General features: G+C 43.4%; 1 protein-coding gene across 4 annotated transcripts in view; it reads left to right on the plus strand.

The window, feature by feature from the left end:
• Nucleotides 1–25,554, plus strand: part of MOB3B (MOB kinase activator 3B) — a 194,386-nt gene that overhangs the window by 154,576 nt on the left and 14,256 nt on the right. For 2 of the 4 annotated variants that reach the window (XM_037020662.2, XM_017663659.3), the window contains exon 3: nt 9,154–9,356. The exons of 1 other annotated variant lie outside the window; for it this stretch is intronic. In XM_037020662.2, the coding sequence (XP_036876557.1) occupies nt 9,154–9,356 (203 nt within the window). Of the gene's footprint in view, nt 1–9,153; nt 9,357–13,075; nt 25,553–25,554 lie in introns of those variants that run through there. One more of the 4 variants, XM_073228407.1, reaches the window with a different exon arrangement.

The raw sequence follows: 25,554 nt of genomic DNA on the forward strand, positions 1-25,554 counted from the left end.
ATGCAAGCTGGGAGGACCCAGAGGTAAGGAAGGAGGGAGGTGCATGTAGGAAACCGTGGAGGGTCTTCCCTGCTGTGTTAAATAGCTCTGACTTAACCTCGAAGACATAGAAAGCCGCTGTAGAGTTTTATGAAGAAAGACAGACATCATAGTTAGATTTGCATTTAAGGAATATCATCCACCTACCAGGCGAAGTTTCGAGAATTCCAACAGAAGAGGAAGGGAACTTAGTTAAAGGGGAGCCACAGCAAACCAGGCAAGCAGAGATGGTGGCTTGAGCTAAGAAATTGCCAGTGGTGTTAGAGAGAAGTTGTTGGACTTGAAACTATTCAGAAAAGACTTGGTATCAATTACCCTTCACATAATGGAAGAAAGATTCTTCTGATAAATAAAGAAAAGTTTTATTTGCGAAGAGACTCACAATATATCATCTATTGTCAAATTCTGACTGGGGCTCATGATCCAAGTACTGGTACTTCTGCCTAATTTTCCAGCACTGATGAAGTTCATTAACATCCTGTTCGCAGCTCACTTTGTCTCATGTGGCCCATCTGATTTTCAGCAAACCTGGCAGGTCGGAATTAGCTAGAGTTCATATTGACTGGCTTTTTTGTCAATCCATAGTGAATGAATACATTTCTCAGTTTTTCTTGGGTCCTTCCTAATCTGGTTGCATCTCCACGCATGACAGCAGAGGGTGAAGGCAGCCATCCTGAAGATGGGAATGGGGATGAGGACCAGCTTCAAGGAGAAAGGAAGTGGCACTGGGGGACAGGAGGGAAGTGTGACAAGCAGGCACACCATATTTACACTGGCTCCTCTGGGTGGCTGAAACAGCACTTCCTTTGCTCAGCAAGTGGCATGTCTGAAAGAATCAACAATCTGTTTGGAACATATAATCACATGCTAGTCTATTTTCCTTTCTTTTGGTCCAACCACTGTGATAATAGGTCAGAAAGTAACAGAGGGGGTGCTGGGAAGGGCCAAGAGGGTTGAAGAATAGAGTAGTAGCCAGTTTATTTCTAACCATTTGCAGCTGTCAACTTGTTTGGGGCCCCCTTTTATTTTTAGGCAGAGGAACAAAGTCTTGCTACATGGGATTGTTTTCCTTGGCATGATGAACAGACACTTTCTTGAGGAAGGCACCGAGATAACACAAAACATCTGCTTGGAGGAATCAGCCCTCTGCAGCTGAATGTCATCAGTAAGAGCATGAGGCTTCTTTAGATGAATATGTATACATTTTGGCGGAAGCAGGAGAATGTGCATAGAATGGGCAGGAGAGTAAGCTAAGAGGAGGAGGATATGTATTTTTAAGAGACAGTTCTGTGTTACTAGGTTTTGTTTTGTTTTTCTCCTTGTGATCCAATCATGTTTTGTTTTGCAAGTATTTTGGAAATGGTATGTTCTCAGTCATGCTGCCAAAGGAGGTCTGTTTTCTTTTCCCATGTGTGTGGGATGTTGTTTTTATTCATGAGCTATTGAGAATGAGTGAATTTTATGACTTGTGGAGGGATTTTCACATGTGCACTCCTATTATTGGACTCAGGCAAAAAGGTCAGTTCAAATGCTCTCAGACATGAGTAACAGTTTTAAGGAGAAGTGTGGATGTTGTTGTTGTTGACATGCCACCAGGTGTTCCCAAATGATTGGACAGGGCATTAGGTTTCATCCTCTGTCCTGTGAAACTGCTTGGACAGCTCATGGGATGTCCCGATACACGACATTCGTGCCACATTCACTTTTCAGGAAAGAGTTTGCCATTTGGAGAAAAGGCAGCGTTACCCATCCTGTTTCATTTGCCCTTCCCGTCCCCCTTGGCTTTGCTGAGGAAGAGCCATATTTAGAATGGTAACAATGGCCTTTTACTGAATGCCTCCTGAGTGCCTGCTCGTACTGTGTGTTGAGTTTAATCTTCATAGTTTCATGATGATCTAGGTTTTGTTATTCCCATTGTTCAGATAAGAAAAGTGAGAGATTAGTAAACTTCAGGAGCAAGCAGCATTGAAGTTCCCCAGCTGGAATGTGACCCCAAGTATGACTGATGCCAGAGCCGGACGCTCTGTGTGTTACCTTCTGGGTCCTCTCAGGAAAGTGTCAGGAGCAGACAGCAGATGCTAGGGAACCTGAGTCTGGGAATAAGGGAAGCCTCCAAGATGAGCTCTTAAGAAATGCATTAAACCAGGTAAACAACAGGTGGAACATCTGCCAGCTGCTTGTGGAACCTGGGAAGTTTGGGGGCAATTCCCTGGTGTCCCTGGAGACAGGCTTCAGCCCTTACTGCCCACGCCCCCACAGCAGGGTCAGCTCAGCGTGATCAGCAACCAGAGTCTCATCTCGAAGCATTGGCATTCTCTTCAGAAGAAAAGAGAAAATGGTAAGACAGAAATGAGCAGCAGCGGCCAGCACAGAAACCACCCCCCGCCCTGGGTCTTGCTTACTTTGAGACCTTCGCTCCGGCCTGTGGCCTGTCACCCAGAGCACTTCTGCATTCTCTAAGGGGCTCTCTGCCTTTGAAGTTTCCAAAATAGGATAAAAGATAAAACACAAGCCATTTAGGCAACTTACTTTCTTTCAGGGGTGCCTGAAGAGGAAGGATGGAATGGGGCATCTGCTCAGTGGAAGGGAGGGGAAAAGAGGGGAAGAGAAAGGAAGAAAATGGATTGAAGCTCAGAAATTGTTGGAATTTTTATTAAATTTTTGTGTGGGAGAAAGGAGATTTGCTAAGTCAAAGATAAAAGGCAAATGCAGATGGGGTCTCAGAAAAATGATTATATTCCATGCTCGATTTAGCTTTCACACTGAATGTGGCTTGGAGATCAGAAAGTTGTGGTTAGACACATTCATAAACTCTGCAGGGTTCTTTGAGATGCTGGTTCTGAGCCGAGCACCAAGTCTTCACTGGCAGCACAGGCAGAGCTGTAGGGCTGCCTTGCCAGGCCTGCAAGAGAGACTCCTGGCCCACAGGCTCACCTCAACCTCTGTGGTTGAGCTGGGCTTAGGCACCCCGTTGGCCCTGGTAAACTCTTGTGTTGCTTTGGTTCTAATTGTTGAGAAAATTCCTGCTGGAACCACATATGAGTAATTGGTTTGGGACTCTGAACACTGCCTAGGCATCTTGCCTCCACTCACTGTGGAATCTGAGCTCAGCCTGGTCCTGTTTTAGGTTCACTAACCGCATTTCAGAACTAACCAGTCTACAGAGACCAAGTCTCACCACGTGGCCCAAGGACCTCCAAGTCCAGGGTTGCCCTTGTGTGTGTGTATGTGTCTGTCACCTATGTGTGGAGCACTCATCTGAACACATTTTCTCATTTTGCACCAACTTCTGAGAGTCTGAAATGTTGCAGCTTGAATCTGTGAGTCACGGAATGGGGCTTAGGGTGGGGTAGAGACTCAGTTCATGATTGCATATCATTTAGAGACCTTCCCAGGAAAAGTTGTTTTCTATATCACCAAGACATACCTGTCTGGGATTATTGTGGGATAGTTTGCTTGGGTTATTATAAGACTAGTCAAATTTTAACCCAAATCCTTCAGACATGCAGTCTGTTTAAGTTAAGACTGAGGGTTAATATTGTCTGGCATTAACTTTCTAATTGAGTACAGTAACTGAAAATTAACTGTCACAACCTGAAAAACTACATTGAAAGGCAAAGAAGGGAGGGTTCAATGATTAAAAAAAAAAAGATTTTCAGATTCGTTCTTCCCACCCCTAAGCTAGATCAGAATGTTCTTATCACAGAGTTCTCCTTTCTCACCAAAAGCAGTGTGCAGCCTTCCATGCCAGGACTCTATCAAGACTGGTAAAATGCTATCATTTCTTTTGTAGGCTTTTTTCCTCCCCCAAATAGGAGATGATGGATTCATCTTGACTAAATGAGATCACTGCTCTTCTATGATTCAATTTTGATTGATGAGTATTCACTACCTAGCCCTGTGCCAGATTCTTTTAAAGGTAGAATCAAAATATAAAATGGCACCTTTGTTCAGGGGACTTAAAGTAACAAGACTTAAGTATGAGACACTTGTAGAAATAATCCAAGGCAGCATTTAACCCAGTGCTTAATTGAGTATCTGCCACTCTGAGTTCTTTGCAAGTTCAGGATTGATGTATTAATACCCAAACTGCTCTCCTGAAAATAAATATGCAGGAAGAATTTAATCCCATGGTATGTTATGAAGAACATTTTGTCCATGGGATACTAAAACTAACAGCTCACAAGAGAGTGCTTACTATCTGTAAGGCATTAAGCAAAGCCATATACATATAATCCTCACAACAACCTCATGAGCTATAGTTAACATCCCTGTTTCTTCAAGAAGGGGAAACTGAGGTTTAGGGGGACTATTTGCATGTAACTACATTATTAATGTGTAGTAGAGCAAGGCAGAAATGGCACCTGGGAGTCCAATTACAGACTCTGTGTTTTAAACTAATAGATATTATGGGGAAAAGTAGGTTCCAGAGTTAAATAGGACTTTTTTGCTCCAGGAAACCTCAGATCCTTTACTATGTTTATGTATCTTGTAAATCTCTATGAAAGTAGCATTTTTGCAGTTATATTTGATCTTGTGGCCCTCTTTTTTTAACCAAGGATCTCCCAGGGTCAGTAATTTTTAAAAATACCTTGGGAAATACTGAAGTGAAAGGTCCATAATATCTTATGTACTCAAGAGAAGCAGAAGGGACAAAAGCAGGGGGTTGGATGTGGTCCTGAGCTGGCTCTGTGCTGCCATGTGTCCTCACAGACTGCTTTGCCCTGACCCAGTCATTGCATAGCCTAGCAGGTGAGGCCGCCACTATAACAAGTCCACATCCATTTGAGATGATTCATTAGCCTTTCATGCTTCCTACTGCTAGACTGTATTCCTTTAAAAGAAGCAAACATTCTCCAAGATCCTCCTATAAGCCAGGTACCGAGCTCAGTGCAAGTTATAAAATGGTGATCTCAGCAGTCACATTTTCTGCCACCATGGAGCCTGTAGAAATGGAATGCAGAAGAAACAGCCTGAGTTTTGGAGCCAAATCTCTACCGCCATTTAGCTGTGGAGCCTGGGGCAAATACTTTAACTGGAGCTAAGCCTCAGTTACTTAAAAAAAAAAAAAAATGCAATAGTACCACTGCTCAAGGTGTCACTGGGACTAAATGACATCACACATGTATACATCAGGTATCACCCAGGGTTCCCTTTTCTTTGGCTATTTAATGGAGATTGGATGTGTGTCTGAGCAGCACTATAAAGATAAAAACCCTCAGATCAACCAGTTTTCAGGAACTGACCTCTCTGGAGCCTTTCAAGGAAGGGAGTGGATCAGGGCTGAGTCTTGCTTCCATGAGGGACTTCCCAAGTCCACAAAGGAGGGGACATCCAGTTCTCTATATCCAGAGGGGTGATCTCTTCCACTTCCCACCTCCGAAGGTTTATTTAAAACACACACACACACACACCTGGAAGGCAGAAGAGAAAGGGGGTAAAGGGCTAAAATGGTACACAAACTATAGAAGTGGCCCCTAAACCATTGATAATATTGAATAAATTTTCCAAATGCCATGTAGCTTCCCTATTCTTACCCCCATGGTCTGTGAGCTGGGATTTTATATCTGGCTTAGGAGAGAAGCTGCTGGGGTTCCTGGGCTCCCTAAGACTCCTAGCCTAGGACTTAAGCTTCCTGAGTTGGTCTGGGGTGACTGTAGAACATGCTGAGCATGTCCTGACTCAGACCGTTTGCACCATCCACTTTTGAAGCATGCCGGAAGAGTCAGGTCTAAATCAGCAGCCAGAGCCAAGAGGTTCTGAGCCTCTGGTCTTACTCATCAGAGGAGTTCAGGTGAGAAAGAGCAAAAGCAGGACTTGCTCCCCGAGTTCCCACTAAGTGCCAGGTGCAGTTAGTACAGATACTATTAAAAGAACACAGCAAAGTAAATGTTTTTATCTATTTTATAACAAAGAATGATGAAGTAACTTGCCAATACAGTTAGTAAATTGTAGGTCTAGGATTTAAACTAGGTCTTCCACACTCTCAAACCAACTCCTCTCAGCTTCTCTAAAGGTAATTACCAGTCACAACTCAAAAGGGAGAGGTAAGAGGCAAGAGGCAAGCCAGGGTTAAGGCCAAAGGCAAGGCCAGAGACCAGTTATGGAATGAAGGGCAAAACCAAGAGTCAGAGTGGAGTGGAGGCAAGGATGTGGGGACAGGGAATTTAAATTGGGGGCAATCTAGAGGGAACCAACAATGGCCCCGAACATCTTCGGTATGCCCAAGACTTTGCCTTACCTGGAGCATGGGGCTCGCTTAAAAGGTCAAGCAGATGAAGTAGCACAGATGGGGCTCCCTAAGTTCCCTAGCAGCTGGTGAGCCTCCTCTGGAACTGGAGTCAGAGGATGTGAAATGTAAGTGCTCCTGAGGGGCTCAGGCCACCCAGAAAGGAAGGGTCATGGAGCTGGAAGTGTGTGTAGAGCCCCAGAACAGCATCTCAGAACTAAAAGATGATCCTGGGCTTTGGAGTTAGACAGCCCTGCATTCAAGCCATTCCTCTACCTTTTACTAGCTGGGTGACCTTGGGAAGCTCCTTAATCCATCCAAGTCTATTTCCTCATCTTTGAGATGGAAACAATAACAGTACCTACCTTAAAGTCTTGTTCTGAGACTCACTCAGCTAACCCATGTAAAGCACTTGGCACAGTCCCTAGGGTATAGTAAATGCTCAGTAAATGTTGGCTTTTACTAAAGTTCTAGATCTATGGTCCTAAGGTCTGAGCTGAGAAAACATCTCTCTCCTGAAAGGCAGCAGAGTTATCAGCTGACCTCTTAGCACCTCAGATCTGTGGCTCCCAAGAGTGTGGACTTTCTTCATCTCTCTCCCCACCCCTTTTCTTTTTTTAAATTATATTTCGTGTCACCAAAGAGTAACCTATAGATGCCTCAGTGTGCTCAGGAATGGAGCTGTCTCCATCCTTGGCAAAGAGGGAGTCACACTACACATAAGCAGAGCCTTTGGAGTTAGAGTCAGGCTGACTTGGTCCAAATCCCAGCCCTGCTACTTTTTAGCTAAATAGCCTGGAGCAAGTTAATCCATGCTTTAGAGCCTCTGTGTTAGGAATAGCCAAACCGACTTCATAGATAGCTTGTGAAGGAACAGTATGTCAGGCCCTGGCGTTGCCGCTGTGTAGGTTACAGGACTCCACTTCTAATAGTAACATTTCTCTTAGAGGGGATTCCAGCATCTCTGGGTCTTGAGCTTTTTTGAAGATTCTGGACCATTTTCTAGCCTGGCAGCAGTGGTTTTTGCTGGCCTCCAATGCCATTAGTAGAGAAAAACACACAAGCTCTGTGAGGGGCAGCCCTCCACCTCCTCCTCTGCTTTGCCTCATCCCCACTCCAAATCCCAATGTCTGTTGCCCAGACAGTCAGCTGCCAAGCTGTGCCCAAGCCCCTCCCTGGGTTCATTTGATATGTTGCCACTTTGTTTTTGAAGAAAAGTCATTATCATTGCCGGACCCTGGGGAGGCAGATCCTGCCTCTGCCAACTGGCAGCCAGTGTCCTAATTCACTTGTCCTACTTTGGGGGTCCCAGGTGATCCTGTAACAGTGTCTCTGACCAGACAGCTGCCACTGGGGCCCTGCAGAGGTGGGGACTGCAAAAATACAGACTTCCTAGGAACCCAGGGGCACACCTGTTGAAAGCCTGGTGGTCATGTCTACCTTTTCTTGGTAAAGGTAGTTATTTTCCTTACAGCTAGATGCTCCAGACCTTACGATGTGGAGAGAAGGAAGGTCATTGTCGTTTCAGAAGCTCTTCTGTTCTAGGCACCATAGGAGGATTTTACTCTTGTTAACAGTCTTCTCGTCATGCAAGGAAGCCCTTTATTACAATCCCTCTTTTACAGATGAGAAACCAAAGTTGCAGGGATACCACTTCTAATCCTCACGACCTTTGGGATTTTGACTGCATCCTACATATGGAAAAACTGAAGCTCAGAGAGGCAAAATAACTTGCCCGTGGTCATACAGCTGGCAAAGAAGCAGAGTGGGAGGGAATTCAGTCTGTTTACCTTATAACATGTGACCACTGAAAAACAGTTAAATAACAAGACTTTAAGCAGTGCTTGAGAGGGAAAAAGGAAGTGGGCTTGTGATGCTACTATTTGTCTCTTTGACCAAGCTGAGACTGTGATCATCAGGCAGGGTATCTAGGTGCTTCCTCTGACCATTCGCCCTGTCTGTGTTGTGAAAAACATGACTCCACAACTCTACCTTCATGGAGGAGACGAAGTGATAGTCAGTGTAATGGGAAGCTTCCATGCATGAAGTTTCTTGCATTTGCCCACCTTAGAAACAGCATATCCTAGGAAAAGTTTGCATTAGAATTTGCATACCTGTAGCCTGCAGGCTGAATTAACCTAGAAAGCTGTTTTGTTGTGATCCATAGTAATTCTAAAACTTCAAATTAATTGCTAACATTTTTTAAATATAGCAAATTGATGTTGGACTCCTGATTTCTGAATTGCCTTGAAAAATCAGAAGTTCTGACAGCCTTGAGCCTCCATCCTCATATGGCCACCATTGGTTGGAGCCATGTGGCAGTTTCTCTCTTTGAAGATAAAGTGCTTTCCATTTGCTGCAGTCCCTACTGCTTCCCTATTACTCTGGGTCAGGGAGTGCCAGTCTCCCTGTAGAATCGCTTTCCTTCTATCAGTTTTCTTATATGAGAGGTAAACAGAAAATGAACTTTCTTGTGCTCTATAAAGGGGGAAAAACAAAAGAGAAGAAAGGAGAGTGTATTTCTATGTACAAATAAATATTTCTGCATGTTTACCTACACCAAAATTATATATACATGCTTATGTATAATATATATATACACATATATAATATATATTGTGATATATTTATTATATATTACTACCAAAGACACGAAGCCCTCTTCACTCACTTTCTTGGTCTCTTCCTGGACATTTATGGCATTTGAATTTAACACCATTTTAGCCATGCTTTCAGGCAGTGTGTGACTCAGCTGGCCCCCTAGAGCTGGGCATCTATAGGCTGGCCTAGAAGCTCAGGTCCAGGACTGTTCTCCATGGGGCTTGTGCTCTGGGACTTGCCAAAGCTTTTCCATCATGGTTTCGTTCCTTTTTTCCTGTCTCTAGGTGTTCCCTTCCCAAAGAACTTCCTTCAGATCTGCAAGAAGATCCTGTGCCGCCTTTTTCGAGTTTTTGTCCACGTCTACATCCACCACTTTGACAGGGTCATTGTGATGGGTGCGGAGGCCCACGTCAACACCTGCTACAAACACTTCTATTACTTCGTTACAGAGATGAATCTCATAGACCGCAAGGAGCTAGAGCCCTTGGTAAGTGTCACCATGCAGCAATGGCACCCAAGCCAGCTCCAGGAGCTCAGCCACTTGTCACTGTTCACTGCCAAATCCATGCAAAATGCTCACTAATGGCTAGCCGGAGGATTGCTAGATTAGACAGGATTCGGAGGTCAGCTAAAGGTCAGGAGATGCCAAGATGTCCACTGCCACAAAGTAAGGGCTTCAGTTTCTCTCTGAGGAGGAGCAGAATGTGGTGGGATTGTAATGGTTTGGGCCAGAGGAAGTAGCTTTAATTCTCAGCTCCAAAATCAGTCCCCTATTTTCTTAATCATTTAAATGGGCATCTTTGATCTCTCATGTCATCTCTTACACGTATTCAAAGATGATGAGGAACATTTCTTCAGTCAGTAAATAAATATTTAGCACATCCTGTGTATCAGCTCGTAGGCATAGGAAGTCAAGTAAAATTGCCTCTGAGTAGCTTTTACTCCAGCAGTAGAGACTGAAGTAAGTCCTAGATGAAAATATAGTATCACAGGGACTTTGTTTTTTCATACTGAATCTCTGTGATGCAGTTTTAATGGGATATATTAAGATCCAGAACATTTGATTAAAATACTTAACTGTTATTGTTCAGGTGAATGGGGACTCCTTCAATTTTCTTCATAAGCTCTTTTCACAGTTGGACTCAATCCATGCTTTATCAGTCTAGTCTCCCCAGAAACTCCCTCTTCTTTTGTAGCACAGCACATCTTAACCTGGATGCGCTGTCTCAAGTTGGCCCTATAAGTACTTTCTTACCCAGTATAATACATGCTTTTTTCTTAAAACAGTTAAAGTGGCATTTTTGCCAAGTATAACTGACAGAACAACTAAATTTCATCCAAGTCCATTTGAATAAAGGCCAGGTTTGAGTGCAGAGGCCAGGTTATGGTTTTTTTCCTACCCTTATATTCCTTTCTCTTTATGTACATGGTTTTTAAATACAGGTTTTATACTCTTATTTATGTAAGGTGAGGCCAACAGATCAGGCAACAACTGCCATTGAAAAGATAGTTTATTATACTCACAGACCCCAAGAGAAGGGGGGTACACACACCTCCTCATGAGGGGCCACATGGGGGCTGCCAGGTTTGGTGAGAGTCAGAGGGAAGAGAGAAGACATGGCAAGAGCCTTTATTGTGGTTTCTCTGAGAAGGAACAGGCAAGACAAGGTAAAAAAAAAAAAAAAAAAGCTTAAGATTGATTAATTTGAAAAATTTCAGCATACCATGGGGCTTAAGGGCTGCCCTAGTCCTCTGGTGCCTGGACCAGGGCTGATAAGGGCCAGGGAAAGTAGCGCTAAGTGTAAGAGGTGATAGAGGAGATGGTTGGGAGTGTGGACTCTGGACTGGTTGGTGAGGAAGCAGCTCAAGGGTTAGTTGTTTACGGTCTCTAGGAACTGGCTAGCCCTGGGAGGGGTGCCTTCCAGGGTCAGCAAGGCACCAGATGTTAAAGAATCCAAATACAAAAAGGATGTTAATACAGTACAGAACCTGAATCTGGCAGAGAAGATATTGGGGAAATTTACATATCACCTTCAGAGTTTCTCAATTTGAAATCTATTTTTGCTCTATGAGATTACATGGGAAAAAATATTTTTCTTGGTATCACTTAGTAGTTCTGAAACACAGCAAAACTTTGTGGGTACAACTGAGATATGTCATTGGCTAAAGGAGTGCTCATTGTCTTCATTTCACTCACAGCAGCTTTCTAGAAAGCTCTCGTGGGCAGGAATTAAGTGATCTCTGAATTCAGTTGGACAGTGAAGAAAGTGGAAAGAAGCTAAAATGCATCATGATTGAGTTTTGCTAGACTGTTCTGTATAAAGGACTGTCCTGTTGTGTGTAAACAACCACTACAAAAATAAAAAGTTGTAGGAACTGCTCAAGGGAATTAAAAGACTGGAAAGAGTTGATAAAACTAATTTCAGACAATGTTAAGAATGAAGGGAAGAGTGAAGAGGAGCCACGAAAATGAAGAGGGTAGGGAAACCACTCTGGTTTCACAGAGAACATGGGTCTACTTCTTGGGAGTTTTCAGCCCTTTCCAGCTGACATGTTCAGGAGGGGAAATGCCTTCCCCAAGTGTCCACCAGAAGGAAGCAGCTGTCCTGAGCAACTCCTTGTTCTAGTTTTACTGAGCAAAAGGAGCAAAAATTTTAGATGGATAGAGCTCAAAGTCAGCTTCTCTTTATGTGCAAAAGCATAAAGGCCATTATAAGACAAAGCTGAGTGTAAGCAAATAGAGAAAGCCTTTCTTCGCCATTAAAAAACTCTTATTTTCTATAGCCCCAGGGATCCTAACACCTGACATTGCCAGGAGCTGACTTGCAGTCTCAGAGTCATGGGAAGGCCCCAGACAACCCAATATTCTGTATAAGAACCTCTAACAAGTGTTTTTAATGCTTCATTGTCTAAAGTTATGTATTCATTTTACACAAATGAAAACCTATAAAGTAACAGAAAAAGATAATTGAGAATGTTTCTAAGGACATTAATTATACAATGTCAGGCTCTGGATATTTAGCATAGTCCAGTGTCCACAAGAATGCTGTATCTATGGATTGTTATTACTGAAATGAGCACTTTCAGTAGTTGGTCATGTTAGAATACCTAACTGCTAAGTCGACTGTAACATTGCACATATTAAAGTCAGTCATAGCATATCAAATAAGCACATTTTTATTTGATTTCATATATCAAATACCATATATATATCCAAAGCAAGTTGCTCAGATGTTCTAAGAGCATAAGAAAAATATGCTTTTGAGAATTTACAAATGCAATTAAAAAAATATAAAATAATAACTGTCACTCACTCATCTTTAGCCCATGAAGGATGATAAAGAAGTCAGGCATTTGGCTTCACATTCTAGTTGTACATTCTTTAGAATCTAGTGCAGCTAGGGGCCAGAAGGGCAGCATTTGTCCAGCCAGTTTCCCTTAGAACATCAGTATTCCCAGCATTCCCAACCCTCCAGTGGGACATTCCTGGTCTCATGCCTTGGGATTTCATGGTGTAGAACTCAGAGACCCCACCTCATGTTTCTCTGTGCCATTCTTCCACCAGGCACAGCCACACTGCTCTTCTCCCAGAGCCCACCTTCTTGCTGCTGTCTGATGTTGACTGTCCAGTACCCTGGCTATGTTGAGGGTTTAGCATCCCACAAGTGTAGGAGATTCAGTCTCAGACAGTATTTAAGATAAGGTTCAGACTCTCTCAGTTCAAACCCTAGACTCTCCTTTTACTAATTTACAATCTTGAGCAAGATAGTTGGTTTTTCAAAGTCTCATTTTCCTCATTCATAGAATGGGTGTAGTAATAGAATTGTTGTAAAAATTAAATGGACTGGTCCCATGGTAAGTACTTAAGAACTGCCAGCTGTTAAATGAGAAAATGAAGGTAAAGTAGCTGGCATATAGTAACAGAGGTGCCCCGATTCTCTTTTCCCTAGCACCCGTGGCCTTCTGCCATTGGTGGCCCCCTCAGTAACCTTATAGCAGGTACAGTTCACTGTCAGGGTCTCCACAGCATTGCCAACTCTTTGAGGCCTGGGATATACAGGACATAGGCTTGCCTTGCTCATGTTGCCAAGTACTTAATAAATGCTTAATATGTTTTTGAATCGGTAAGAGTACCTTGAGGAGGTTGCACCCCCATTCAAAGGGCTCACACCAGTCATTCCTTCCTTGGTGTCACCCTCATCTCAGAACATGCCTGCACACCTCCGCTTGTCCACGTTGGGAATGAAGCTTCTTCAGAGATTTAAAGCAGAAGAAGGCCCAGAGCTGTGAAGGGATGCATCAGTCTGAGGTCTGACAGAGAAAGATGGGGCCCCCACCCCCCAGTCAGTTCTCTGTTGCAGACTCCGGCTAGATCACCCGGGGAATGCTGGATGTCCTCACTCTGTGTCCTGGCGTGGCAGGGGCAGTGACTGACCCTCTCACATTCAGCACTAAAAATCCCATGTCCTGGGAAAACTCCTGGTCCCTGGAAAATTGGGACAGTTGGTCACCCTATCAGGCCTCTGAGTGGGAGTACAATTTGGAACTCAGAAGCTGGGAAGAGGTCACCCAGGCGAGCCTATGAGGAAAGCCAGCATGTCCATCCCCCAACTGGGCCAGCCCCGGGGATCCCGGTGGGATCTGCTGGCCAGCAGCAGCCTGGGAACACAGGGAAACACATGCCATTTGGTCCCCACCAGGGAGGCAGAGGCTGGAGCACTGGCACAGACACAGATGTGACAAAGGATCCATTCCTCATGTAAATGCAACAGATGAGGATGACTTGAACTCAAGCAAGTTCTCCATTGGAAGAAGCAAGCCCAAATGAAGCTGGTAATTAGAAAATGAGCCAGACCCTGATTGAATAAACAGGCTTCTCTTGGCCGTTGGCAACTTAGGATTCAGCTGACAGAACTGAGCTAATCAGAATTACCAGGAGCAAGTACAAATAGCCAGCAATGTTTTGTTGGCCTGTCACTAAAATCAAAGGGAGAATCAGAGAGAGCTGTCAGCACTTCAGAAGCTGGTGAATAAAGAGCTGATTAGGGAGGAGGAGGAGAGAAGTCTGTGAGGTGGGGAAGAAAACCCACAGGATGCTTGTTGAATTTAAGGCACCTACTGACCCCTGGGCGGCCTTGGCCCAGGGCCTTCACCTTCTCTCTCCAGGGTTCCACTTCCTATTTCTGGTTATGAAGATGATTATATCATTACCTACCTTGTAGAGGTGTTGCTATGAAGCCAAATGTTAGTGCAGGGCTGTCCTGTTACTTTATCGAGCACCCTTGGGCCATAGACATCTTTAAATAAAGAAGTGTTTCTCAAAAGTGTCCACATAGCAGCTGCATCAGAATTCCCTGGAGGTGGTACTTTAAGATGTGCATACCTGGGCCGCACCACAGACCCACCGAATCAGAATCACTGATAATCTCTTGTTATCACTCATTAATAGCTCATAGAGATCCTGATCCCTGGGACACGCTTTGGGCAGCACTGTTAATCCTTCTGATGTGTCTCTTGATTTTGGGTTTTCCCTCCCTGCTTCTACCCAGGCCCCAGCCACACACACACCACCCCCTTTTGCATGGGAGGGAAGGAGAGGGGACTAACAGAGGAAGATGGTCAGAAATGGAAACCCTTCCTATGGGAGGGTTTCACAGAAAAGAAGACCCCAGCCCTGTTCTTCCTTAATGTTCAGTCCTCCCACATGATGATGTGGACCTTGACTGAGGGTTTCAGCCCCAGAAAAGTTCGCTATGGATTCAGTGAGAATGCAAAATGACAATGGAACTTTCTTGGGGTAAAAGGGTTTATACCCAGCTTTATTCTCACTGCAGTAGGCTGAGCACTAGAAATCATGTCTGCATCCTGTAGCCTGCCAGTCCGTAATCCACATCTATCTCTACCTCTGCCCAGAGCACTGGGTGTAGCTCTTTATATAGTGATTCAGTCAGTAATAGCTTATTGCTCGAGGGTGTGGAAGCAGTAGCCTAGCAGTAGGCCAATTACACCATCAAGTAGTTCAGGGTCAGGTGAGGATCCTGGCCATAGGAACTTCCATTTTCCCCACAGTATGTATGACATTCCACCCCTGTGTTATTATTACCATATGCATGGCACACAGGCCTTTTCAGGAAATAAACAATAGCTCCATTTCTGGAGCTCCAGATTTTTCATTAAGTGATTTACATGTATTACTGCTTACATTCCTCACCTGTGTTACATTTACTTAAAACAGGTATGGTGAGCAGTTTCTCCACATCCAAACCATTCCTTCTGGTCCCTCATCACTCTCATTACTGCCATTGTGTCACACCAAATCTTCCCCTTCTCCCCCAGTTTGTAGGCAGAGCCTCTTGGCTAAGGGTCATGCACCAAATTATTTTAGGCTTTAGCATCAAAAACCACTGCTTTTAATGGGTACTTGAGGACCAGATGGAAGAACAGCAGTTTGAAGACCAAAGATTTGGAAAGCCACACTTATCTAGGCCCAAGTGTGTACCTGCCTTGTGTTCCCCTAAGGGGTGGCCCAGTCACACCTGCACTTCCCTTGGAGATGCTTGGGTGAGTGCAGTAGCCATGACTGGCCTGCAATGGCAGGATCAGTTCAGGACTGTGAAAAGAGGCAGAACCTCTCCCATGAGCCAGAGCCGCACCCCTAAATAGCCAGCAATGAAGAGTCACTGCGGGCTTTTGAAAGGACTTTTTCTTTTGAAACATCATCTGTGCAGTGGCCCCTGGGCTGCTTCTTGTTAGGCAGGTTCCATGACTTCCAGCCAGACACAAGTGTGGAGGAAGAAAGCACTTCAGCCTGTGAGTCTGGCAGTTTGGCCTTTACAATGATGTGCCCACTATTATGTTACCACACTAATTATCTGATCAGTTTTCCCATATGTGAAAGAGATCATATCAAGAATCCCCCCAGCCTGATGTATTGAGATCATGATCCTCGACATGGTGTGTTACCAGCTTTGTCATCTTTGACCCAAGCTGACCGTCTCTTTTTGCTTAGAGAGCATTCATGAATTAAAGGTATACCATGCTAGCAGAGGAGTATACTGAGAGAGAGTAGCTGGAGTTTGCATTCATGGGACTTTGTCAGCTTAGATGGTATGTGAGTGAGTGAGAGAGAGAGAGAGTGTGTGTGTGTGTGTGTGTGTATCCATTGTGACATCAGCTTGTAGTGGTTGTTCAGGGCAACCCAAATGCCCACAGCTGAGAGGGAGAACTTTCCAGAGACCATTTTAGGAGGTTTGGCAAACATTCTATAAGTGTCAATTTGAAAAATAGCAAAGAAATGTGGGATTATTTTCAATGAACTGCATTATGCTGAGTTACTGGGAATATGGCAGAATCAGTCACAAGCCTTTGTCAGTCCTGTTTTTTCATCCTTTGCTGATGTCCAAAGAGTTTTTGCTTCTGGTTTGTAGGATGGTAGGTGGTTGGGTTGTTTTGTGTTTTTAGTTGGGTCAAGCATGAAGTGTGGTCTAGTTTATTTCAGGGCCTAAAATAAAATATCAGAGTTGAAGACAATGCCCATGGGAAAATTGTCAGCACATAATATTAAGTAATTAAAAACAAGCTTCAGGCTGTACTGAAAAATCACTCTACTCATATGTCTATCTATTAATATTTCTATTAGAATCATCTAATCATAGATGAGAAAGGAAATATGGCAAAAAGTGTTGAGTATGGGTCTCTCAGTGGAATTATGGGCAATTTTCTTTCTATATACGCCCATTTGGGCTTTCCAACTTTTCTATCACAAATGTGTATCACTTTAATAATAACCAGAAGAATCAAACCGTATGTTTTAAATGGCCTTATCAACAAAGACCAAGGCTTCTCTTGATAAGCGGCCTGTGTGCCCAGGGCCAAAGGCTCCGAGTGTGCTCTCTCCTCTCTCTGGCCACGCCCTCTGCTCCCACCCTTCGCAGAGCTGAGGGGACAGAGATGCACAGAGGACTGGGCCCACCTGCAGGTGACAGAGATGCTCCTCGGAGCAAGCCGGTGACTTTGTGACTGTCGTTGAAGGTAGACATGCACAATCTTGGACTAAACATGTAGGCTTACTCTGGATATGGGGTGGTCCCTCCTGGAATGGGGAGTTAAGCATCTTTGTAAACACTGAGGTGACATTATCTTTATAATATGTATTCAGTTTTCATTTTGAAGCCCATTTTAATTGGGCAGATCTCAGTGGTTCTAAAGCATGAGGTGTGCGGATTACCTACCCATAACATGCCCAGCCCTGCAGGGACAGGCTTTGTCTGCTCAGGCTTCATCCCGGCACCTCACTGCAAAGGGGCACCATGGTCTTGACTGAAGGCTTGGTTGGAGGTTTTTCTGTCCAAATTCCTCTACTTAATTAGATCTGAAAAGATTTTTGGTTTTTTTTCTAACTTCAAGTTTTAAAAGAGAACAAAAGGGATTTGTTGAAAGAGATTAATCAATATCATGGAATGGTTTATATACAGTATATATAAAGTTTTTAAGCATAACCATCTGCACAATAACTACAAATAATTTTTATCTGAAACTATAGCATGAGTCTAGAGTTGATTCCAATTCCTTCTTACTAAGATATTAGCAAAACCCCTAACCAGCAGTAACAGATGAAGAACCCTAGTCTCAATCAGATTCCAGTTTTATCACTTTGTTTTTCTCAGACAGACCTGTTCTCTTCTGTTCCTTAGAACCCGTGCCCTATCCTGTTTCACACCACTGAATACTTCTGGATTGATCATTCATTTGTATGGGGGTTGATATTCTAATCACAATGAATTTCCAGTTGTGGTTCAAATTTTAAAGTACAGAGTCTTAAAAAACTATTAATATATTTCCATAACTCTTATGACTTCTTTTCCAGTTTGCTATTGCATACTTGTGTCTGATGCTTACATGTCAGGTTATCATCTAGTGCTGCAGGGAAGCTCACTATAGCAGCCCAGGAGTGCCTAGACTTACAAGTCACACACTGCCTCCTCTCTTTAGCTTTGCTGACTGGGAATAGTTTATAGATGGCTTCTGAATTTGACTGGAAAAGAGTGCTTTCTAGAACAGTCAGTAAACATATTTCTTGCCAAACATGTGCTGACATTCAGGGTCCCTACTGTCAAGGAATTCATTAGAAGTTTTTCTCTTGCCTGTCATTGCTGCAGCATCACCCAAAGTATTTTTCCAAAAGTCTTCTAGTTCTAAGGGATGTCAAAAACATTATGTAAAAAAGGGGGGTTCCACAGTCAAATAACTATGTGAAACAGTGGTATTGCATTTTCTTTATAGCCCATCCTAATTCTCCAAACAAGGCATAGAATGTGCAGATTTGATCAGGGAATCCTTTCTCTACCGAACATTTTGTGGGTCTAAAGGCTTTGAAATACACTTGGGAAATACTAACAACGTGGTCTTATGCAATCTACCTTCTATATTATAAAGTCAGTCCGTTTCTGGCTGCTGAGTGTCTATTAATAACGTTTATTGAAAACCTACTGTACCTTAGACACTGCTAAGTGCCAGAGTGACATTCAAAGTACATCTCCATTCTTTAAAAAGCTCACAACTTTAAAAAAACATACCCTCCAACCCATTACTTAGAGATGTGCTGTCCAATGCTGTAGCCGCTGGCCACTGTGCTACTTAAATGTGAATTATTGATAAATACATAAAAATAAATAGTTTCTTAATCTTACTAGCTGCATTTCAAGTGCTCAAAAGCCACATGTGTCTTGGGGCTATTGTATTGCATAGAACAGATAGTGAATATCTCCATCATCGTGGAACATTCTGTTGGGCTCCTCTGAATTAGAGGGTCTGTCCTCAAGAGTTACTTTCTATGATACACTACTAATACCCACCGCCAGTGGTTACCAGATGTGTTCAAAACTGTCACCATGCTGCCTCAGTGAGTCATTGGCATTTAGCTCTATAAGCTCCTCTGTGCTAGGCCACTTCTCTCCCAGTATACAGGTGAAGAACAGATAATAGTTAAAACCATCTGCCCAGCGTTCCTCCTTAGGTCTCATGTCAGAATCTTTATGTCAGGGAGCAGCTCGATACCTCAGCAACGCTGCTGGTCTCTGGGGCACCAAATTATATTTGCACTTTACTGTGTTTGCAGTGTTGGAAACTACTAAGAGTGTCATCTCAGCAGGAATTAATTCATCTTCATAAGCATTTATATGAAAATGTGAATAGTCAGTATGGCTTGATGCCCATATATAAGCCTGCCAACGTTTGGCTATTATGTGTGGTCTGACTAGTTCAAATTTCCTGGCCAGATAAGAGTGGATTCTTTGGCTCCAAAAGATGTCAAATGAGTATTAATTTGGGATTTGAATGTGAGACAGTTTTACTTACTAAAATATAACAGTATCTGTTCTTTCACCATCCATCTGTCCCACCACAATAAAAGCATGAGGGTAAGATTATAGGCAGTCCCTATCATATGGACTTGTGTGGACACTTACGTGGTCTTAAGAATACCTCTTTCCATGAAATAATTTTATGCATAAAGATCATATATACGAGTCACCAGTGAAGCTATTTAAGCCATAACGTAGCACTGGAACATAGTACTAACAATATTAGTCCCACAATGATAGTGCTAATAGATTCCTATTGTGTTGTGTGAATCTAAGTACAACTGGACCAATAAATAAAGCTAAATGCATGCAGGCAGATCTGGATGAAGAAGGATAAATTCAGACAACTCCAAAGGGAACTTCCTAGAGTGCCTGGAATAGGCCATGTCCTCTCACCTCCAGGCCATAGGGCAGTTTCCATGTCTTCCTAAATCTTGCTTATCCTGCAAGCCTTTGCTTAACTGTCCTTTCCTCAGAGATGCCCTCCCTTCACTCTGCACCATGTTAAGTCCCTGCTGACTCCCCCTGGAGCTCCCTGATGGCACCAAGATGGAAAGCACAATATCTTTGAGGACTAGTGTCAGAAGTGATAAACTACCCCTTCCACCATTTTCTATTTCCCAGGAGTAAGTCACCAAGTCCAGCCCACTAAGGGGTAGGGAACTAGTTCTGTCTCTTGAAAAGAAGAATGTCAAAGAATTTTTAAATATATTTTTAAACTACCCCAGAGACCAAAACTTTTTAATGGGTGATGTTTGTCTTTGGCCCCTGCATTTCCCTTTCTTCTTTCACTTCCTGCATCCTGTGCCTTAAGTCTGCCGCCTCCTTAAAGGGCTCTTCCTCCAGAAATCACCTGCCCCAGTGAGGACTGCTGTCACCTCAGTGTGGCCGCTTCCTCTTCGCCTTCCCAGCCAGTTTCCTTGAAGAAGGCAGTCTAGCCACTGTCTCCACTTTGCCACTTCCCCTTCAATTCAGTCATCTGCCCTCGGTCATTTCAGAAACCTGCTATTTCTCCTGCAGGGAGCCCTGTACCCTTACTTTTAAAACAGAGAATAAACAATGAATAATGTAATTCACTAATAATTCATGTTATGGATAAATCTTAAAAATGTGCAGAGCAACAGAAACCAGACATGGAAAAGTACATACTGCTTGATCCCATTTATATCAAATTCTAGAACAGTCTAAACTAATACACGGTGTCAGAAAGCAGATCAGTGGTTGTCTGGGGCCCAGCGTGGGCATAAGGGGTTGACTGCAAAGGAGCAAGAAGGAATTTTTGGAAGTGATAGAGATGTTCCATATCTTAATTGTGGTGGTTACCCAGGAGCACATATCTATCAAAACTCATCAAACTGCACATTTAGATAGAATCATTTTATCAAAGACCAAATATATCTCAATAAGCATTATTTTTAAGTATCCCCGGTAAATGCATCCAAAATATTTTAAAAACAATTTCAGTATTCCTAAGAACAACGTTTTGACAGGTCTTTGCTGAAAACTCTTATCTTCCTACTGCCTGGTAGTTAATAGGACAAACTGAAAGGAAAAGTAGCAACTATCCCTAAGGGCCAATTAAAACACATGCATTTTTGGTTGGTTATAATAAAAATAATTCATATCACAGAGACAGGTGGCTCTCCCTTCTCTCTGGCAGTCAGTCATGAATGGTTCTAAACCATTCTGTTGCGTGTCACCTGCAGAGATTTCAGGAAGTTCTCAGTTCTCCATCCCCATCCCAGACCTATTACGTCAGAGTTCCCAAGGGGAGGGCTCAGGCCAAGCCAAGCTCTGCAGACGGTTCTCGGGTGAGCCCCACTGAATCTGAGTGTGGTGCTTCTCAGCCTTCTCCCACACAAAAGCATCTGGGCAACTTGCAGAAGACACAGAAATGCATGGATTCTACTACTGGGAATTCAGACTCAATAGTTCTGGGATGGGGCTCATGAATCTGTATTTTTAATAACTTCTTGGTTAATTCTGATGTAAGGCAACACACTTTGAAACTGCTTCCTCTATTCCCAAATTTCTGGACAGAATTGGAGTTCAACAGGATGCCTGAGCCAAAGAGTGGCCCCTTCATCTTGCTTTCTTAGATGGCATGCAGCCCCACTACTTTTATTGGCTCAAGAGGAGGCTTACTTTCTCCTTCCCCCAGAATCAACCCTATACCCAATATCCTGTCTAGACTATAACGTTGTTTTTGCCACCCCCTGCTGGCAGCAATCATCACTATATTCTAGATGCCCCTTCCCCACAACAGGCCCCGCCCCCGCGTGCCCCGGCAGACCTCACCTCTTCACTCTTCAGCATGGCACCCACCTGTGTTAGAGTCCCCAGCCCACAAACCTTGGCGGTACTAGGGCCCCGTGGTCCAGGCACATGGCTAGATGCTGGAGATAGAGTGACAGGTCAGTCTTGATCCTTGACATGAGCCTTCTTATCTGTATTGGAATAGGAATGGCCTTAATTTTCCCACTGGTAGAATGAGAGGGCATACACAAGATCAGTGGTCCTTAGCAACAGGTTTTGTGACTATGCTGGGTGAAGCCAGAGCCCAGTTATGGGCCATCAGCTCCTCTTCAGCCAGAGCTGCCACATTTCTCTCATTAATGACTTCCGTGTAAGACTGCATTAGAACAAATGGTTTCTGCCACTAGTATAAGTTGTAAATCCACTGGATTAGGGAAGGTTTTGATTTCATTCTAGTTCTGGCACATTGTGGATTTAGAATGACATGGATTGTCACTTTCTGTGCTTTTACTCCATTTATTGCTAATAGTATAATTATTTCAAAACAGACATTTCTGATATAAATTTATGTCTATGTAAAATTAAAGTATTTCAGCATAGAAGAACTTTAAATGCCCTGTAATAACTCTGTACTTTCAAAAGTTATGTTTAGCTTCTGAAGGTAAAATAGTAGGGAAATTTTGTGAGTAAAACTATGGACCAGGTGCTATAGGAAATGTATTACCTTATTTAGTCTGCACACAATTCCATGAGATAAATACTGTTTTCATCTCCATGTTAGACTGGAGGAAATCAGACAAGGAGGTAAAGTAACTTCTCCAATGTCACACAGCCACGTGGAACCAGGACTGAGCACTTGCAGCCTGACTCCCAAACCCAGAGATGGCCTCTGCTGAGGAAACTCATCGGAGGTGGACTTTTGCTCAGGGTCACACTCACTCAGACGGTTTCTAAGGATTTGCAGCCTCTGGATGATTTCAAAGGTTCTATCTCAACAGCACCTGGCTGTGAGGCTATGGCTAAGTCGTGTCAGTTATCTGAGCCCATGGAACGTGCATTGTTGAATGACTCAACTGAGATGACAGTATGTCAAGAGCTGGTGCTAAGTGCTAGGACAGCTGAAAAGACATGCCCCATGCCTCAAGAAATTTAATGTCTGTAGATCAGAAGACTCAAACCCAAAGCTTACAGAGGCCAGGCAGGCAGCAAACATAGTTAGCAAGTGGTAGTGAGAATAGGAAGCAGCCATGCACATCCAGCTAATGGTTTTGGGGGAATTGGGACCAAAAATTTCCAAATCAAAAGAAATTGGAGCTCCAACACTGTAGATGAACTCTGTAAAATTTTAAATGGTAGCAACTGATTAGAGCAGTTTTAGTGTTCTATTTTATTTCATTTTTAAACGTGCAGGCTTAACACATGTTTTGCAGGAGCGCAGTGTGCCTTGGAGCCACTGTTCAGCACTTCTGCCGTGTACAGAGCCTGTGGTGGGCAGGGGAGTGTTTGGCTCACAGCCTGGCATCACATCCACAGGGCCTACATTTACTTCTTGCTTTTAGAATCTCTCCTTGACTTGAAAGCCCAGAACTTCCAAGGATATAAAGGGAAGCTGGTACGTGTTGAGGGTGCACAGGGTTTGGGTGACACAGATGACACAGTGGTCATTTTATTGAGTCAATGTTAGTGTCACACCACGCTGCTCAGTGCTCTGTCACCGAGGCTGGTCTGCAGGACTGTATTGCTGCAGGCACCAAGCAACACAGAGCACATCTGGGCCTTTGTCTGGCTTCAGTTGACGCAACCAGTGTCATCGCCAGTTGGCACTCAAAACGTTGACCCCGTCACTGCCAGGCCCACACTGTAAGCAGCTGTTGTTATTGTGCATGCTTGCTCCAAACAGTAGAGCCTTCAGAAGCCCTGCCACGCACCACCTCTTCTCCGGGCAGAAAGCACCAGGGTACTCACAGTCCACACTCACAGCATTGTATCTTGCTCATCTTTGACAAACATTGGCAAATGGACAGGAGTCAAATAGATGTGTGGCCACCTCCAGCATATGCTGGTTTTAGTTTTATGGCCTAATGATTGAAGAGGAAGACTTGTCATTAAGGTTGGTGCTTGTGCTTATATCTGGATTCCATTTTTAATAGAAAGTGTCTATGGTGGTTTTCTGTATTTGGAACTCACTCTTTCCTTGATGGTAACAGCAGCCTTTGCACGTATACTACAGAGAAATCTTAGTAGCTGCTCACAGGGTGTGTGTTTTTCCCTTTGGTTTAATGAGTGTAAAATGCTAGCATTGTAAGCAGTTCCCAGAAAGTTCTGTTTATTTGGGTTTCTGCTACTGGTGTAAGGGTGCTTGGCATTTCACATTAATAGAGATTATTCTACATGGAGGAAATCTTGTCAACATTTTTGTTTCCAATATTAACAACAATAACAGAGGGCATTTAATTCTTGAAAGTTCTTAAAAGCACAAGCACAGTATGTGCACACGCTTGCACACACCATGCCCATGAGTACACACACAAACACACTAATGCTTTTTTTCTGATAAAGCATCAGAGCTTTCAAATCCCCCTCTCTAGGGATTTTTTTTTTCCATTTTGTAATGGAATTGTATATACAAATCTTCCTTGAAGCTTTTGAAACTGTTTTTTCTAAAGTTGATACCTATGGGCTTTTGTTGTTCTGTTTTAAATTTTGGTAAAATAAACATAACATGAAATTTACCATCTTAACTATTATTCATGGATAGTTTGGTGGCATTACCTACACTCACACTATTGTGTAACCATCACCACCCCTTGTCTCCTGAGCTCTACATCTTGACAGGTATGGTTTTTAGTTTATTTCATTTTCACATATGAGCCAGGTCTTCAGGATGTGCAGTTGAGGCCAGAAAGGGGAACAAAAAATAGGCAAAGGGAAAGGATACCTGCTTTTGTTTCCCTTCATGAGGCAGTGCTGCTACCAACTTTCAGTGCATTAGACAATGCTCCTCCCACATTGAGAGCAAAGCAGACTATGACTATAGCAGCTAATGACCTCTATTATCTGCTAGAAGTCTAAAACTGCAGCTTCATAAGCAAATATCAGAAGAACAAGGGAGGAAGGTGAAAGTGGCTCTAGCCCTCTGAAGCACATTCCCTGTATGTAGAGTGCCTGGTGTTTTCGTGGTTCATTATTGGGTATCTGAGAGTAAGGAAAGGAAAGGGCTTGCTTCCTCTCACACTCTGAAAGCCTAGAAACTTAGTGCTAAGGGTCTGTAGGCACAAACAGAGTTTTCTCCTTTCTTGTTGTACATGTGTCTTGTTACTGTTGTAGCAGCATTGCCACCCAAGATAGGAAAATATTGGACTATTTATGATCAGGTCGACTTTGGAAAGGCAGCTTGGGGACCCCTTTGTGATTACATGGGCTTTAAAACTTTAGAGTCACTCTGGTCAGGGTATCTGCAGGGTACAGGGCAGGGTTGGCAAACTTTTTCTGAAAAGGTCGAGATACTAAATGTTGTGGCTTGTGGGCCATAAACAGTCACTGTCACAGCTACTCAAACTCCCCTGGGAAAGCAGTCGTAGACAATGAGTGAACAAATGGGCAGGACCGTGTTCGAATACAACTTTATTTATGGACATTGAAACTTGAATTTCATATAATGTTTGCATGTCATGAAATATTATTCTTCTTTTGTTTTTTTTTTCAACTATTTAAAAATGTGAAAACCACTGTTAGCTTATGGGCCATACAAAACAGGTGTGCACTGGATTTGACCCACGGGCTCTATTTCCAGGTCCCTAATATAGAGTAAAAGCAGGATTCCAAGACCCACTGACAACATCTAAATGACAGATCTTGGTTCAAATTCTTTCTCTGCCAAGTATTAACTGTATAAGCCTGGGCAAGTCACCAGCCTCTCCAAGTTTCAGTTTCTCTGCCAGGGAAGCCTGATGGCCACCCCCTAGAGTTAGCATCAGTGACGAAGTAGGACACAACATGGTGATCAGCCCCTAAAGCTCCAAGAAGCTTTTTTAAAACAATGTTTCAGCTTTTTTCTAATTTTCTCTC

This window comes from Manis javanica, chromosome 2, assembly GCF_040802235.1.
Source record: "Manis javanica isolate MJ-LG chromosome 2, MJ_LKY, whole genome shotgun sequence".
NCBI classification, from domain to species: domain Eukaryota; kingdom Metazoa; phylum Chordata; class Mammalia; order Pholidota; family Manidae; genus Manis; species Manis javanica.